Source organism: Protopterus annectens, chromosome 4.part0 (assembly GCF_019279795.1).
Source record: "Protopterus annectens isolate FY-2018-M chromosome 4.part0, PAN1.0, whole genome shotgun sequence".
NCBI classification, from domain to species: domain Eukaryota; kingdom Metazoa; phylum Chordata; order Ceratodontiformes; family Protopteridae; genus Protopterus; species Protopterus annectens.
The window spans coordinates 296,945,900-296,964,770 of NC_056733.1; the positions used below are offsets into that span (position 1 = coordinate 296,945,900).

Sequence of the window (18,871 nt, forward strand, 5' to 3'; positions counted from 1 at the left end):
ACCCATTATTTTGCTGTGCCTCTGCTGAGCAGTGACACTGAGGTAATCCCTGGGGTATATCTGCGATCTCCCATCCATTGGTCAAGATTTCTCTTGAACAAGGCCAGCGAGGTGCTCTGCCTCACATATACCGGGATTTTATTCCACAGCATAGGGAGTCTTTGGGTGATGAATCTATCCCTCCAGCACGTCCTATTAATAGCCGTGTCGAGGTTTAAGTCTCCCGCCCTTGTGGCTCTGACGGATCTAGATTTTTGAGGTGAAGCATATTCATCAAATCTGGGTTTGACATGGCCTTGTATGTTAGGCAAAGGTCACCTCTGAGCAAGCGGTAGCGACTGAATAGAGCTGGAGTTCTTTCAGTTGGGCAGCATAGGACAGATGTTTGAGACCCTTTATCCTTTTGGTGAGGAACTTTTGTGGCCTCTCCAGCTGCTGCAAGTGTCGGGTCAGATACATTCGAATGGGGCATTGTACTCAATCATTGGTCTGATGAGTGATGAGTATAGGGAGACTATGACCTCCCTTGATCTAGATGAGAATCCCTTCATGATAAGGTGGGCAATGTAGAAGGTCTTCCTAACTACTTTAGCTACATGGGTGTCGAATGATAGACTACTATCAACCTGGGTCCCCAGGTCCCTGATAACTTCTTCTGTACTCAGTGGATTGCCACCTATTTGGTAGCTAGGGGTAACCTTGTTTTTCGAAGGGTATGACTATGCATTTTTGACATTTAACTTTAGGCCATGGCTCTGGCACCAGTTATCCGTTTCTGTGAGACCCTTCTGAAGGATATCTGTGTCAGATGTGTTTTCTACTATGGCCCAGTTTGCAGTCATCTGCAAACTTTGTCAGCCATAACCCTCCTGTGTTTGCTTGTACTTGGAAAAGTAGATGCCAAACAAGAGTGGGCCCAGGACTGAGCCCTGTGGTACACCACTTGTGACAGGCTTTGAGTCTGACATGGCGCCAGCAACTCTGACCCTGTGGGTTCTGTCACTCAGCCAGTTTGCAACCCATCTTGTGATGTATGGGTTAACATTTAAGCTGATGAGTTTTTCAATGATACCCGAGTGGGGTATTGTATCAAAGGCCTTCGCCAGATCGAGGTAGGCTGTATGGACTGCCTTTCCCTCATCAATGGCTTTGGTGACTGTTTGAAAAAGTCAACCAAGTTTAGAAGGCATGATCTGCCTTTGACAAAGCCAAACTGGGATGGATCCAAAGTCTGCAAATTCCTATGTCTTTATTTATGAGGTCCATTATGATCCTCTCCATGGCTTTGCAGATAAGGCTTGTCAAGCTAATGGGCGGTAATTTCCAGGGTCGGTGGAGGCACCGCCTTTGTGAAGTGGGACCACAGTTGCAGTGCGCCACTCCTGGAGTGCGTATCCAGAGGTAAGACTATGATTAAACAGCTGTCCTAGCTGTGGGTTTAATTCCTCGTTGAGTTCGTGGAGCACACAGCCGGGGACACCATCAGGTCCCATGGATGCTGTGTTTTTGCTTTGGAGAGAGCAGTTCTCACTTGGGCGTTGGAGATGTTTGGGGGCTGCAATCGCTTGGTATAGATATCTCTCCTTTTGGGGAGGGGAGAAGTTTGCACTGAACCTGTCAGCCAGTATGTTGGCAATGTCTGTAGGATCAGTAATCTTCACATCATTTTGAACTAGTTCTGAGCATATCTGGGAGTTTCCTCCCAGGTTTCTAACATAGCTAAAGAAGGCCTTATGATTGTCTTTTGAGTCTTTAGCTATTTTTCTCTCAAAATTTGCTTTGGATGATTTTATGAGAGCTCTTAGTTTTTTACTTATAGTGATCAAGGGTGTCTTACCTTTTAAGGATTTTGCTCTATCTTGTAGTAGCTTCCTCCTTTTGTTGTAGAGTTTGTTTATGGCTGGGGTCCACCAGAGTGGACGCTTGCCTTTGGTACAAAGAGTCTTTGTTTTGCTTGGGATTGCCTTATCCATGCAGTCCTGCAGGTGCTGGTAGAAGGCATTTGTAAGTGATTCAGCAGCTTGAGTACTGTTTTCCGTCGGCTCGGGGGCCTTAAAGGAGACCACACTAGTCTTTAGAAATGTGAAGTCGGCTTTCGTGAAGTTCTTTACTGTGGTCTTTTTTATTTCAGGTGGGGGTGGGATGAGGACCTCCAGCGAGATTAGTTTGTGATCTGATCTCACCAGTGAGGGGTATACTTCCGGTGTTGAACATTGTGCTCCCATGTTCGTAATGATGAGATCAAGTATGTTTTCTCCTCTTGTGGGGATGGTGACTAGTTGTTCCATGGCATTTGAGTTTATGAATTCCAGGAACTTTTGGGCTAGGGTGTTTGGGCTTGTAAGTACATGTAAGTAATGTGCCACTGTAGCACTCACTGGGATGGATAGAAAGAAATTATTGTTTCAGGTGCAGACATGAAATCAGCAAATAAGATGCAAATAGATTTTTTCCCCCCTTGGTCACCATTCTGGCCATCAAAACTCACCAGTTATCCTGCTAACCAATCTGTACCCCAAAACAGCAAGATCAAATTAGCCTATTTGTTACCCTTGAGTGAGAGTCAAATGCTAAGAGAAGCTCCATTGTGCAAGGAATACCCTAAACTCCCTAATATGAACTGTGAGTTCCACATAATGATTGCACTCTAGGAAGCATGTATGCTTCTGCGTCTGCTAAGCATGGCTGCAGCATTACACTGTGCTTAGCCAAGAGAGGTTACCATGGTCCTACCACAAGTACCAACTACAACCCTTCTCCACCCCCCAAGGTGAGTGAGCTGACATAAGCCATTCTGTTCCCACACCCATCTCACATGCCAGCTGTACTAGTCTCTGAGCTGTCAGTAAAAATCAGATAACTAGGGCAAAGTCAGGGTTTTATCACTCTAAGCCACAGGGGTTGCTTAAACATACGATTTTTGCTTTGCTTTTCTTTTGTTAAACAATAAATAAGGTCATTACATAATATGGATCTAAGGCAGATATAGTTCATAAAAATATGATTTTCCACCTCACTCTCCCTCTTCGACAAATCCAAGTGACTGAGAATATAGTTTCATCTCGGAGACTGAAAAGTATTTTATGAGGAGACTTGACAGTTAAAGGACTGTTTTTGAAAGAAGCAAGCATTTAATTATTTTTTGTAAAGCCTACTGTATTTACTGTAGGTTTGAGCAGCAGGTTGATTACCAGTTAATAGAAATACTTGCTTCAGGATATGGTAAGTGCTTATGCGTACCAGCTAGGGGTGACTATTTTGTCATTTTACATTTGGTATTATGACCTAACTGGAGCAGTGTAACATATACCTTCCTCATGGATTAGTGCTTAAATCTTATTTTGCTTCTAATACTATCCCTTCGATGGTTTGAAAGCTTAAAAAAACAAAAATAAAGTGTTTCAAGCAGTTTAAAGGATGTAGATACAAAATTCCCCTGTAAACCTTGTTAAATCCTTTAATGTTAAAAACAATGTTTGTTGAGCAAGACTTCATCAGCACAAGGCGGACATGACAAACCTCAACAAACATTATTTTAACATTAAAGGATTTAACAAGGTTTACAGAGAATTCTTGTACCTATGTCCTTAAAGCTGCTTGAAACTATTTTTGGTGTGGGTTTTTTGTTTTTTTTTTAGTATTTAAGAGCGTTTCAGCCCATTCTCTCTCTGCTTTGTGTAGTGAAAGCTTCCTGTTTTTTTTGTAACTCTTTATATCACATAATTAAGTATACCCATTCTCAGTCAATATTTGAAACAAGGAACTCCATTTTTATTACCCTAAGCTGTAAAATATCCTCCCAAAAATAATCTGATCCAGCTGCCTTAACTCTTGTTAAAGAACTAACTACATTCAAATGGACATAACATAGTAATAGTAGACCATGTTATACCTATTATTGCTGATTCCTGGATGGCATGGTGGGCAGCAATGATGCCTCTTGGTGTTTGGTTCCACAGTTCAGTTTTCAAAAGGGGTAACTTCTGTGTAGAGTTTGCACATCTTCTGTGTCCACATGGGTTTTGCCTGGTGCTTCATTTTTCCCATGTCCCAGTAACATGTCTCTTGTTATCCTCCAAATTGCCCACAGGTACATGATCTGCGTTTTTGTTTGTGTGTAGGTACATCTATGAGTGTGGGCACATGTGTGTGTGTGTGTGTGTGTGTGTGTGTGTGTGTGTGTGTGTGTGTGTGCGTGTGTGTGTGTGTGTGTGTGTGTGTGTGTGTGTGTGTGTGTGTGTGTGTGTGTGTGTGTGTGTGCGTGTGTGTGTGTGTCTGTGTCTGTGTGTGTGCATGTGCGCACTGCAGTGGTGTGGTATCCCATCAAGTATTAGTTTCTTTGCTTTTACAACCAGTAAATGCCACAGTAGACTCCAGCTCTCCATGACTCTGAGCTTGATTAAGCAGGTAAGCTGATAATGAAAGGTATACCTTACTGTCCTTTAATACTGCTGCACTGCATTCCTCTTGCAAAAACAGAAAACAGGATATACTCTTCATGCATTGTACAGTATTATATTATTTGTGTTTTAGGTTTGACTCATAAGTTTATAAGCTCAGTTATCAAACTTATAGCCTAGAGAACCTGACTTCTGTAACCTCTTATGTACTTCCAATTGAGTTAGTTCCCCTCCTCCAGAAGTATTTTCACGTGCAGACTTTTAAACAGCATCAGATCAAAGATTGCCTTATAGACCTGACATAGGTCACTACCAAGTAACCTCCATAAAATAGAATATAATAACATATTTGAAGCCTTTTGAGTAGGTTCTTATGCCTATATCCTTCAAGTAAAGACTTGTGATACCTTTTCAGGTAATTTCAGGTGGCTTGTACAAAGGCTATAAATATAACACTTTATTCAGTAATAACCCATGTTAAAGGGGTATGAAAGGGAGTGACTAGACATACCTGTAATAATTAAATGGCTTGCAGACTACACTCTGGCCAAAGTTTAAACTGTTGCCTGTCATTGTCTCAGATCTTTAAAAACAGTATCATTTTGTAATCATAATGCATGCCATTTAGCCGTACCTTATAATGTTACATTTTCGGACATCAAATGTGATGTCATTACTGCTGTTCAAAATTGGGGGGGGGGGGGATGGCATAATGATTAAGGTGTTTACCTTACAGACATAAGGTACAATATTTGATTGTCACATTTGGGAAGGATGGCTAAGCTTAAAAAGACTCCCTGGGGTTGTTAACCTACTTCTTCTTTTGGCTGTTCCTGGTTAGAGGTCACCACAGCAGATCATCTGTCCACTCTTTACTGGCAGTAGAGTTTTATGGTGTTGAGTTGCCAGCTCGGCACCCAACCTTCCACAAAAGGCACACACACACACACACACACACACACACACACACACACACACACACACACACACACACACACACACACACACACACACACACACACACACACACACACACACACACACACACACGCACTCATGCCTAGGGCCAATTTAGAGTGTCCAATCCACCTATAGCATGTCTTTGGGATGTGGGAGGAAACCGGAGCGCCTGGAGGAAACCCACCCGACCACAGGAAGGACATGCAGACTCTGCACAGAAGGCACCACTGCTGAGGATCGAACCAGAGAAAGTACAGTTTTGTACCTACCATAAATGTAGATGTCCGATAGGTATGCATCTGCAGTCATAACATATGGGTTGTCCTGCCTCAGGCAGCCCTTCGGTCAGCCGGATTCCAAAGTCTGGGTCTGGCCTCGGCTGATGTCGCACTTTCCCCGACGTCAGAGCTTCTGGGGTATAAAGGCATCAGCCGACACCATTTTCCTCAGTGTTTCTTGCCCCAGATGCCAGGTGCCCTCTAGGAAGGCTAAATTTGGATAAATGTTGAATGTTCCAAACAGTAGCAAAATATATATATATATATATATATATATATATATATATATATATATATATATATATATATATACATATATACAAACAAACAAATACACCATAATAGATTCCCCCAGCTAGCTGAAAGAGGGGTAAGCACCCTAGGAATACCACAGAGGGGAAGGAGGGTGGGTAATCCTGACTGCAGATGCATACCTATCGGACATCTACATTTATGGTAGGTACAAAACTGTACTATGTCCTTCAAGGATGCATCTGCAGTCATAACATATGGGTAGAATACCATAGCCAAACTGGGGGAGGAGGTACTAAGATGAGGATGGTGTAGTTAAGATCCCCTGTAAAACTGCATTTGCAAAGCCTGCCCCTGGATCTGGAGTATAAAGGTAGATTGTAATGCTTGGCAAATGTATGCACGGAGCTCCAAGTAGCAGCTTCTAAAATGTCCTTGGTAGCCACCCCTCGTAGGAAAGCTGTAGTGGTGGATGTGGCCCTTGTGGAATGAGGCCTGATATTTTCAGGAGCTGTCTTTCCATGAAAAGAGTAGCAAAAACGAATGCAATTTCCTATCCATTTTGAAATTGTCTGTTTGGAAATTGCTTTTCCTTGCACCCCAGTTGCATATGCTACAAAAAGTTAGTCAGTTTTTCTGCTGGTTTTAGTTCTGTCCAGATAGTAGCATAGTTGTCTGTGTACATCCAAGGTGTGCAAAAGTTTTTCTCCTTTGTTCTGTGGGTTAGGGAAGAACGTAGGCAAATGAATAGCTTGGTTCAAGGATACCCTGGATACCACCTTTGGCATGAAAGTAGGATTGGTTCTCAGAGACACTCTATCCTGGTGAAAAATAAGGAAAGGCTGCACTGCCATTAATGCCTGTAACTTGGATACTCTTCTTGCTGAAGTGATTGCCAGAAGGAAAGCAGTTTTCCAAGATAAAAACTGTAAATCCGCTGATGCTGCTGGTTCAAAAGGAGGCAGTGTCAATTTTTCCAGCACAAAATTGAGATCCCATGCAGGCAGAGGGGGTCTCCTTGGAGGTTTAACATTTTTGATCCCTCTCAAAAATTGTCTGAGAAGAGGGTGAGAGAAGATAGGAGGATCCATATTGTATTCTGCTGAAATTGCTGAAGCATGAATCTTAACGGAAGAGTAGGACAGGCCATTGTGGAACAATTCTGCTAAGTATTCTAGGATGTGTGCTAGGTTTGCCACTGTGACATCTGTGCCCTTTGTTGTGCTCCAAATGAGGAATCTCTTCCATTTAGCTGAGTATGTCTTCCTTGTGGAGGGTCTGCGAGCTTCCAGGATAATGTCCTTGACCCTCTGAGATAAGACAGTTTGGTTTGGTTTTAAGCAATTTTCCAGGCAGTTAGTTGCAGTGTTTTCAAGTTTGGATGCAGGGTCTTGAAGTTGTTCTGCGTTAGAAGAAGAGGCCATAGGGGTAGAGGCCATGAGTGCGCCTGAGACATGCTTCTCAGTAGCGGATACCAGTGCTGTCTTGGCCAGTCCGGAGCTATTAGTATCACCTTTGGCTGTTCCTCCCTGATCTTCAGTAGAACCTTGTACATCAGTGGGAGAGGTGGAAATGCATACACTGTTAGGACATTCCAGCTGAAAGAGAGAGAGTCCATCCTCCAGGCTTGTGGGTGGTATGTCCTTGAGCAGAATTTCTTCAGTTGGTGGTTGAGTGGGGAGGTGAACAGATCTATCTCTGGCATTCCCCATTTCTTTGTTATGAGTTTGAAGATGTCTGGATGCAGCATCCATTCGTGAGCATCCATGGTAGTTCTGCTTAAGCTGTCTGCTAGTGAATTCTCTTTTCCTGGTACGAATTTGGCCTGCAGCTGGATATTGAGATTCAGGCCTAGGTTCCACAGATCCATTGCCATCCGGCATAGAGGGTAGGAATGCGTGCCTCCCTGTTTGTTTATGTACCACATGACCGTGGTGTTGTCTGTCCTTATCAGCAGATGTCCTTGCTGGAGGAATGGTTTGAATGCCTCGATTGCATGCTTCACTGCCAGCATCTCCTTTTGGTTTATGTGCAAGTTTAGCTGGCCTTGAGACCATAGGCCTTGGATACATTTGTCCTCCATGTGTGCTCCCCATCCTAGGTCTGAGGCGTCCGTGGTGATGGTCTGCCTTGGTTTTGGTTTGTTGAAATTCAACCCTCTGTTGTACTGGCAGGCCTGAGCCCACCACATGAATTCCTTTTGAAGGCATGGAATGATTGGTATCATGGTTTCTAGATTGTGCCTGTGTTGAGACCATACATTCCTTAGGTACCATTGTAATTTCCTCATATGCAGCCTGGCATGCGGGATCAAGATTATGCAGGATGCCATGTAACCCAGGGCCTGCAGGACTTTCCTTGCAGTAAGCTGAGCTTGTCTTGTCAAATTCATGAAGTAATCTGGAAGTTGTTTTTGTTTTTCTTCTGTGAGAAAAGCCATCTGAGTTATTGTGTCCAGATCCGCACCCAAAAAGGTTATCCTTTGGGATGGCACTAGTCTTGACTTTTGGATGTTGACTGTGTATCCCAAGGCCTGTAGCAGGTGTATGACATAGGCCAAATCCTTTATCAATTTTGTCTTGTTGTCCGCTTGTATTAGGCAGTCGTCCAGGTATGGGTAGATTTGAATTCCCTGAAGTCTGCAATGTGCAATTACTGATGCCAGGCATTTCGTGAATACTCTGGGCGCAGTAGATAAGCCAAAGGGTAATGCTGAGAATTGATAATGCTCTGATCCTGCAAGAAATCTGAGGTGTCTTCTGCAATCTGGTCAGATAGGGACGTGCAGGTATGCCTCCTTGAGATCTAGAGTCACCAGCCAAGACTCCTTGCCCAACATGGGAAGAAGTTGCTGTAGGGTCAGCATTTTGAATTTTGGCGCAATGAGATATGTGTTCAGAGCGGACAAGTCGAGAATAGGCCTCCATTGGTTTTCTTTTCTTGGTACAAGGAATAGTCTGGAGTAAAATCCTTGGCCTTGTTCCATAGATGGTACCCTTTCTATCGCTTTCATCTGAAGTAAATTGTTGCTTTGTCTTAAAGCCTCTGGCTTCTGGTTTGGTGGAAGGTTTGGCATTCCGCTCCTTTTTGGTAAAGTGTGGAAGTGAAACCTGTATCCTTTGTCTATTGTTTGCAATGTCCATGTGTCCTTTGTAATGCAATGCCAGTTTTTTGAGAATAAAGCCAGCTTTCCCCCCAAGGGAGCTTCCAGTTGTTCCCTGGTAGGCGGAATCAGAGTCAAGTCATTGTGTCTGTCCTGTGGTAGTGGTTGTAGTTGCAGCTGTGGCACTACTCCTCTGGTTGGCAGGCTGCCACTGACGGCCCCTGTAAGCACCCTTTGATTGACCTCTGCCTCTAGGGCGTCTATTCCTGCCCCTCTGTGCTCTGGAGGTGTCTGGAAAGGACCAATTCTTTGAAGGCCAGTTTCTGCTGAACCTCGGAGGTTGGACCTGCAGAAATTCCTTTACTGTTTGCACAGATTTTGCTTTTTCGTCCACTTTCTTTAGAATCTCCTGTGCAGGGGAGCCAAATAAACTTTGTTTTTCCATTGGAGCATCTAGGAGTTTAGCCTTGACATGGTCTGGCAAGGATTGCTCTTTTAGCCAGGCATGCCTATGAATTACTGCCCCAGTCATAGCTAATCTAAATGAAGCCTCCAGTGCATCATAGCCACATTTTAAGAAATGATTACTGACCTGCTGAGGATTGTGTACCAAATCCTGAAGGGATTTACGGTCTAAAGGTTCAGGAGAAGAAAGCTTTTTATTCAGCTGATCTAACAAATATTCTTGGTACTATATCATATGGAATTGACAGTTTAAAGCCCTGGCAGAAAGAGTAGCAGATGTATAAACCTTTTTACCCCATCTCTCTAATGCTCTAGACTCTCTATCAGAGGGTAGGGGATTTTTGGCAGTGGCAGCTGCAACACGTTTTGGGCCCTGAGAAATAGTTTCTGGGTCTGCAGCATGGGCTTTATACAGGTGGAAGTGAGAATCCGGGACCCTGTAATATCTGTCAGGTTTGGCAGGGGCCGGGGGAAGAGAATCAGGTGCAGAACTGACATCATTATACACATCATCAATTACAGTTAGCACTGGTGGTATGGCTAAGAGCCTATGCTGGGGCAAATGTAAAAATGTCCTTAATCTTTTTCTAGAATCAGAAAAATCCTGACCCTGCCATTGAAAGTGTTCCCTCATTGAGTGCAAAGTCTCCCCAAAGGAAAATTCTTCAGGAGGGGAGGCCGAAGAAATAGAGTCTTCTGCATCTGAATCCTCAAAAGGCGAATATGGCCCTTCCTGATGGTCTGACAAATCAGATCCATCCGTGGAGTAATCAGAGGAGAGAGGTTCAGAGGGTTCAGTCCTAGGCCTTTTGTCAGGTGGAGGTTGGGAGGCCCTGTCTGGGTGAGGTTGGGAACCCCTAATTAAGGATATAAGGTCCTCAGCAAGACTAAGAATCTGAGAACTCGAGGAAGGCCTCTGTGAAGTAGATTTGGCAGGTAAAGCTTTTGAAAGTTTGGCAGCTTTAGCCCTGGAGAAGGCCTTAATAGACATAGAAGCTGGGGGCCTAGCTGCCCCACGTGCAGGTGTAGAAATGTCCAAAGGAATGGTGTCGGACAATTCTTGAGTGCTAGCTTCGGTAGGGATTTCTGAAGCCGACTCAGCCGGGGCCTCTCTGGCCTCGGTTGTCGGAGGTATGGTTTCGGTCGTAGTAAGAACCGAGGACTCGGTTTCAGTCAAAACCGAGACACTCGCGGTAGGCCTAACCGTGGTTTCAGCTGAAACCGCGGGCCACGAGTGTCGGTCCTTTTCCCTGCGTTTTTTGGCCATATGCGTAGTCGGAGTCTCCGACGGCATTTTATATGCAAAAGCGGTACCGAAAAATTCTTCTGCAAACTCCGACCGATGTCTAAGAGTCCGTCGGTTAAAGGAGGCACAGGCTAAACAAGCTGATACATCGTGGTCTGGGCCTAAGCAAGGAAGGCAGTAAGAATGGAAATCCTTATGAGGTATTTGTTTCCCACAAGTTAAACAATTATTTACTTTGTCTGACATCGGCTGAGGCAAGAAAGAGTCCCCAACGGGGTACTTAGCTTTTTTCGAAGTCTTCGGTAGCTGAAATCTCTGGATCTGACCGACCGGCACTTTCGAACAGCTTCTGCTTCGGGCACCGCGCGGCAAGAAAGACTGAGGAAAATGGCGTCGGCTGATGCCTTTATACCCCAGAAGCTCTGACATCGGGGAAAGTGCGACATCAGCCGAGGCCAGACCCAGACTTTGGAATCCGGCCGACCAAAGGGCTGCCTGAGGCAGGACAACCCATATGTTATGACTGCAGATGCATCCTTGAATGACATCCTCTTGCTGTGAGGCGGCAACACTAAATGCTGAAGCAAATTACATATAAATGTTTTGTAAGCCATACTGGAGAACTTTGACATTACTTAGTGATGCAATTATGTTAACCATTTTGCAGTCATAAGCATATTTGGTTCTCTACAGTCCATTTTCCACATTTTAATGTGAGAATATTCCATAAAAGAACTGCCTCCAATACAGAGTACTGCAGGACACCACCTGTAACTACCATGAGGATAGGCAGGTAAACTCCTCACTCTAGAGGTATTGTATCATGTTACTTAACCAGTGTTTTTCCCACTGAGCTATGCATGGACTGTCATTTAAAGCTTTAAATTTGTCTTTTATTCCGTCATGTGGAATATTGTCAAGTGCCTTAGAAAGGTCAAGGAGTCAGTCTTTCATTAGGTTCTTCTATTAACATTTCAATAAATGCAACAAGAGTCAAAAATGTAAGATCCAAAATCATACTGTGCCATATCTAACAGAGTAAGGGATGCCAACAGTTTTACTTATTACATCTGTGTCTTGCTAGTATGTGTTGATGAGTGTAAAAGTTGATAATATCATACAATGCCTTATTAATACCATGGGCAGATTTATATTGGACACTGGACATTGGAAATAGTATCTCATCCTGTATAAATATGTGATCTATAGCATCATAATTTCCTTTGGTAAATCTGCACAGAATAATTATATATTACTGAGCCTGACTTCACTCCTGGTTAATTACAGAGGGTATTACCATGGGTGGGGAGCAGAAAGATCCTACACACCTCAACAAATTCTAAAATAGTTACATTCCTAGTTGGACTTCATACTGTTGGTTCCAAGTTGTTTTAAGTAACAGAATCAATTCATATTTGGACATATTTACCTACCATTGACTACTTTACTCAGTTTAAGTATGGTGTTTACATTGTTTTGGAGTTTCACCACAAAATCCTCTTGATCTGCAGGGAACATAGATGGTATACCTTAGAATACTATAATGTGATACTTAATACCAGTAATGTTAACAATAACCAGGTTTCTCTCATAACAAAGGTATCAATACCCTTCAAAAACAGGAATACTTTACTCCTTTTACCTTCTGGCATTTAGAAAAGTTACTTTAACATCTTATTTTTATCTTGTGCATTTTTTATTTTATTGTTATTATTATTTTTTTTTTTTGGAGAGTCTGAAGAGGTATAAAAACTATGGTGATGGAAAATTTCCTGTTCGGTATTCGCATTCCTGGGGAGAGAGGTGAAACCCACTATGTGCAAAACAGTCTGCAGTCTGGAGAGGCAGGCATTCAGGACTGTCCGGGAAAGGGGTACATTTAGCAGCAATAGCAATTCTTCGTTCAGGAAAGGGTGTGCATCCTTCCTGAATAACATTTATCTGGTGCAGACCAGTCTTTTTATTCTTTATTTTTTTTAACTAGGACTGTGCATTGGAAATAGGAAACATGGATGATGGTAGCAGGATATTTGCAGAAACCCCACTGATGTTATTATGTGTCACATAATGGCAAGGAAAAGGGACTAATTACTCCCACAAGAGTTACGACTGGCAGGAGCGTATCACACCAGGACTCCTTGGTCTTTAAATAACTGGAACCAGGATTTTGCTGTCAGTCAACAGACAGGAAATAAAAACTACAATAATAGAACAAAAAACAAATTTGCTACAATGGCTACCTATATAAGTCGTCATATTTTCCCTCATCCCTTTAACCCTACTTACTTTATGGCTGTCTTGTAACAAGCCAGGTATTTTGACATCGTTGTCTGCTTCCTCTGGAGGGCTGTACCTCTCATCACTTGCTGCCTGTAATACAAATTGACATTTGTAAGCATTAGCATTTGTATATTATACACTTTAACAGCTGCATTTCCAAATACTTTTTTAATGAAGTTACCAAATCACTTAAAGGGTAGGCTGTGCAATGACCAACAAATGCTTGTTCTAGCTTAGTATTACTTAGTTTCTATCATTAAATCATTAAAATAATTCAAGTGTTTAAAATACTGACCAGTACTCCATGTTATTTATGTTAAACTGCTTTTGAAGAATCTTATTTTGTATAACCTCTCCTGTTGTCTCGAACAGTGATGTAGTTTCTATATGCCCTGTTGCTTTTTTTCAACTTTTGCATATAAACTTTTTTTTAATTAAATTTTCAATTAAAACTCAGTTTCTGAACTTTCTGTGCATCACTTTGACTAAAGTAATTATACTCTTTGGTTCTGATTTTATAAATATGTAATTTGTGTAAACCTTGAATTCACAAGAAGGCAACATTTCAGACATCTCCCGGTGGAAAGCAATAGTAATATTTGATTTCATTAGTTTTATAAAATGACCATATTTTCTGCATAGTTTCTTCTAGTAAAAACGATCAAAGATTTTTGTGCTTCTTAATTTCAAGTATTCATATTTTATGTGTAATAGTATAATATATCCATAATGATATATGCATCAGATACTTCAAAGGACTAGCTAAAAGAATAGAGATAAAAGGACCATAGAAGGCTTGAGGAAATGCAGATAATCTCAATCTGATAAAGCTAGTAAGAAATTAGACATGGTGCTGCAATAAAGAAACATTATGGTATTGCCATACTTAAAAAAAATTGATACAGATGGCCCTTTTTCAAAGCTCTTATCCTCAGACCTGATGTGGGTCATGCCTTCTCCCAAGATTTTAGGTATTTCTATGAATAGAAGGTCTTCCCCTTGCATGCACAAGGTACAAGCTTTGATCCTGACCTCCTGCCAATGCATGTTTATAGCTGGCATGTTCTCACCTGTATCTCTCTTGGGTTCCTTCCACCTCCAAAAAACATGCTGAGTGTTTACATCTCAAACTCACCAATGAATGAAGTTGTGGGTAGCAGAACAGACTCTGCATGGTGCCTTATAGGGAAAAGAATTGCACAGACCAACCACTTTGGGCATCTACTGTGGTGTGTTGTATCCTCAAGATAGGAGAACATGGTTCACAGACTGCACACCATGGTTGGGCTAGCCTCTCAATGGTGTAAAATATGGTTCTAAGTTATTCGGTTATGTTGACTAATGTCACCTAATGGAAATAGGTATTTACCAGTTATCAATGGGTTGAGGACACGGCCTACTCTGATCTACACCAGGGATCCATGGTAATTGCGGGAGGGGTGTATGTGCCCCTGTTTGCCAGTGTGTACCTGCCATAAAGTCCAGCAGCCCTGGCTCAATACGCTATGGCCATCCGGTGTCCAGTTGCCCAGCTTTGGTTACTTGGGCTAGCTCTGTTGAGCAAATGTTGGACACAAAACCAATCAACTTGCCAAACATGAACTAAGAACTGCTACACTCAATGTAAGTTCACTAACATGATGGAGCTTAGAAGTAGATGACATGATGGTACAGAGGAGGCTGGACATCCTATCTATCCAAGAAACAAGATGGAAGGGCAGTGCAGCAAAGCCACTTGGCTTGGGATCCAGAGTGTACTACTCAGGACCAAAAATAAGCTAGAAATGGTGTGGGAATTGTGGAGAGAGAAAGGCTTCAGAAGGCAGTGAGGGATGCCATCAGAATCAGTGACAGACTCTTGGCAATCAGACTTCAGCCTAATGATAGGACAGTATTCATAATCTCAGCCTATGCCCCACAGCAAGGCTGTGATAGTGAAGAGAAGAGTGCATTCAGACAGCAGTTGCAAGACCTACTATATTAAGCAGAATAAAATGAGTTGGTGTCAATAATGCGGAACCTAAATGCATATATCGGGGCAGACAGAACAGGATATGAGGACTGCCTGGGTCTTCATAGGTGGGGCAACAGGAATAAAGAAGGTGAGGCCATTCTAGACTTCTGTCTAGAAAATGGTTTGATAATAGCCAACACATGGTTCAGAAATACAGACAGTCACAAGACCAGATGCAAGGGTGGTCAACATGCAATTCAGGCAGATTTCCTGCTAGTAAGGAAAGGGTATTGAGGAAGAACCAGTGATTGCAAAGTCATCCCAAGAGAAACAGTTGTCCCACAGCACAAACCACTAGTTGCCAAAATCAGCTGCAAGCAGTGGTCAGAGAAGGCCCTAAGGTCACCAGAAACTTACCTGAAGACCTGGAAGCTGACTGGGGAGAAATCACAACAGTTAACGGAATTACTCAGGGCTCTAACTGCGTAAGAGGAAGAAATAGGTTGAACTGAAGAAGAATGGCAGCACCACAAAACAGCAAGTGTAAGGACTACATAACAGATATGTGCCCAAGCCAGATCTAGCTCTGGTATATAAATTGTTATATCTTGTATGCGGTAGTTAACATTTGCTGTTTTATATTGTCTTGTATTGTATTATATTATATTGTACTGTACTGAATGACATACTGTAAGATTTGTTAACTGTTGAGCTTTTCTACTTGGACCTCCACTGTAAAGGGGCATGTTACTGTACATTTGGGCTTTGGTAAACAAATGCTAGTAAGTAAATAAACTTGTTTCAGTGAACCACACACAAACCGGAACATTAACTGTTTAACTGTGATCTAACCACAGAAGAGGTCAGTTATTTTCATCATCTGCAGACTACCTCTGTACCCACCACTTATAGCCACTTTATTGACTGCGTACATCTCAAATGCATGATTCTGATCAACTAAAATGAATTATAATGACTCCACATACACTCTCTCTCTCTCACGCGCATGCGCGCGCACACACCAACACACACACACACACACACACACACACGCACGCACGCACGCACACACACACACACACACACACACACACACACACAAACCTCTGATATCCAATGTCATCAAAAGAATGAATGAATGAATGAATGAATAAATAAATAAATAATGGCTACCATATAATGTATTTCAGTTCACTGCTGCCAGGTACATACAGTACAGCTCATCCACTTGTGCATGTGTATGAGCAAGGATACACACACACACACACACACACACACACACACACACACACACACACACACACACACACATATCAGTTGTCTGATGAAGACAACTATCTTCCCCAACACTTGAAATTACACCAGATTACAATTTTAATTAAAAAACAAACTTAATTAAAAAAAATCCCTGTGCTTGCACCACAAGAGCCCATTTACAAGAGCTCACTTTTCATTCAGACTACTTCATTCACCAGTCACTGGAGTCTAACTCAGTCAATAGGAAATTATCTTCAGTGTTTTGTCTAGCAACTCAGCAAGACTCACTGGAAAGTGATTGCTGCCCCCAAAACAGCAGGAGGATGTGTAAAAGGCCTAATCACTTTTTCACTATAAAGGAATATGAGAAAAGGTTGGACTGTTTAGAAATAACTCAGTTGAGTTAGCCAACTTTTTAATACACCAATTGGAATGTTGTGCAACTGTATAGACTAAAGCTTCAAGTCCGAAAAACAGGAAAATTGATTATTTTTAGATATATATATATATATATATATATATATAAACTGATCTATTGTAATAAGTCAACAAACACAGTGCCAATGTCCAGAATAGCAATGTAAAAATATCGAAAAACAGAACATGACATGTAATGTACATGCTCTAAGGATTATTCCAGAGCAGGCTAAACCAACACAAAGTGTTTTTGCAGGTGGGACAAGCTCCCCTGCACCCTACACCTGCCTTCTGTTAATTATATATACTAACTTGAAGACTGCACAATCCTTGGGTAAAGGGAATACTCCCCTCCTGAGAACTGTCGATCCTGTGCGCATGTCCACCATCTGCTTTTTTGAAACAAATGGTGTTGACCAAATAGACACTGACACTGTGCACATTCGACCTTGGGTAATGCACCTATATATGTGTACATGTATATATGTGTGTATGTGTGGTGTGTGTGTGTGTGTGTGTGTGTGTGTGTATATATATATATATATATATATATATATATATATATATATATATATATATATATATATATATATATATATATATATAAAACATTGTCAAAACAATTATTCATTTGGTAAGGCTACATCCAAGCAGTCCAGTACCATGATCTGTCCACAGTTTTATCAATTAAATTACATAAGAAGGGATATTCATTGTTTGTAGTTTGTGAATTATTCCCTTATTTGAAATAGTGTCAAAAGTGTTAGTGAGGTCAAGGTAAGCAGAATGCACCTTCAGCCTTTCATCAAGTGCCTCAGTTACCTTTCCAAAGATGCCACAATATTCAGAATGCAAGTTTCTATTTAACAAACTCACACGGGTTTATACCAAACAGAAGTAGATCCCACTATGTCATTTTGGATAAACTAGGTTATGACTCTTCACAATATATACAGAATATTGATCAAACTAGGTCTAAAATTGATTGGGCTGGATGTGAACCCTCCCCTTTGTGAACTGGTGGTACTGCAGACATTACTCAGGGATGTATTCACCATCTAACAATTCTATTTAACATTAATCATAGGGGGTCACTTAGGTTGTCTTTGATTCTGTACCAGAAACCACCAAGAATACCATTTGGTCCTATAGAACTTAAGCCTGTACTTTTTATTGAGTCAATGTTATCATGTGTCTCCTTATTTCTGTAATATTCTCAACCAGACCTCTCAACCTCTTAGAGCAAGTAACCTGGACAAAGCCTAAAGTAATGAGGGAAAAATGACCAAAAATAGGGACAGATTTTAATTACTGCTCTTATAAACTTAGAAAGTTGCTACAATAACAGAAGTTGTGTTGACATACATTTTTGAAGGCTATGAAGTCTGAAACTCAAATTTATGTAATTATTTAGTGACTTCAATCCTCAGCGATTTGCCAGAAAACCACATATTTTATGAGGAACAGACCAAAAATACAAGGCAAAAATCTGGACATTGTGTGAAAATTTGGACAGTTCACAGTTATGTTCTCAAATTTTTTTTTGCTATAATTTGAAGGCTGTACAAAACAATTTTTGCAAGCACACATTCACTGCATCCTTTGACTGAGTTTATACCTTTTTGTTTATTGATATAGTCACAATTTTTCCCTTTCAGTTTTCTAATGTAATTAATGAATACCTTATTTTTCAACCTTTGAGACCAAGATGAATTCTTAGCTACATCTGGAAGACCTGATAAAAAGTAAGCAGTTTCTGTATTTTACTTAAGCAGGTTTTTTAGGACTAATGGAGTTTTGAAAGCCCATTCCCCATTACAATACAGCTTCCACACAGTACAGCAGAAAGCTTTATTAATTTTATGGCGAACAGCACAACGGATACATAATAGTGCTGCCCCTATTTATTTTGGTGTTTATTGCTTTCCTTTCACGCTGTACAGCAAATGTTGTTTACAAATGTGATATAAACTGAAATAGTCTTGACTGTATGGTAAAATAAAATCCCCAACCCCACACATTCTGCTATGTACTGCATAGCTTTCTATTTAACAAAACATGTCCATCTTTCTGACTATTGCAGATTTTATAAACAGACTCCTTTTATTCCCTATCATCCCACTAGCTTTAAGCTTTTTATCTTTCAAACCAATGTCTAAGTTCTTTAAGCATGCTTTTCAACACCAGTTTAATACGTTCTTAATGGAATGCTTATTTTAATTAGTATCATTGATTTAAGCAAATCATAGCTTTCACGCA

The 18,871-nt window shown here is 41.4% G+C and overlaps 1 protein-coding gene across 2 annotated transcripts in view; it reads right to left on the minus strand.

The window, feature by feature from the left end:
* Nucleotides 1–18,871, minus strand: part of CCDC60 (coiled-coil domain containing 60) — a 751,208-nt gene that overhangs the window by 482,656 nt on the left and 249,681 nt on the right. For both annotated transcript variants that reach the window (XM_044068284.1, XM_044068283.1), the window contains exon 2: nt 12,991–13,074. In XM_044068284.1, the coding sequence (XP_043924219.1) occupies nt 12,991–13,074 (84 nt within the window). The remainder of the gene's footprint in view (nt 1–12,990; nt 13,075–18,871) is intronic.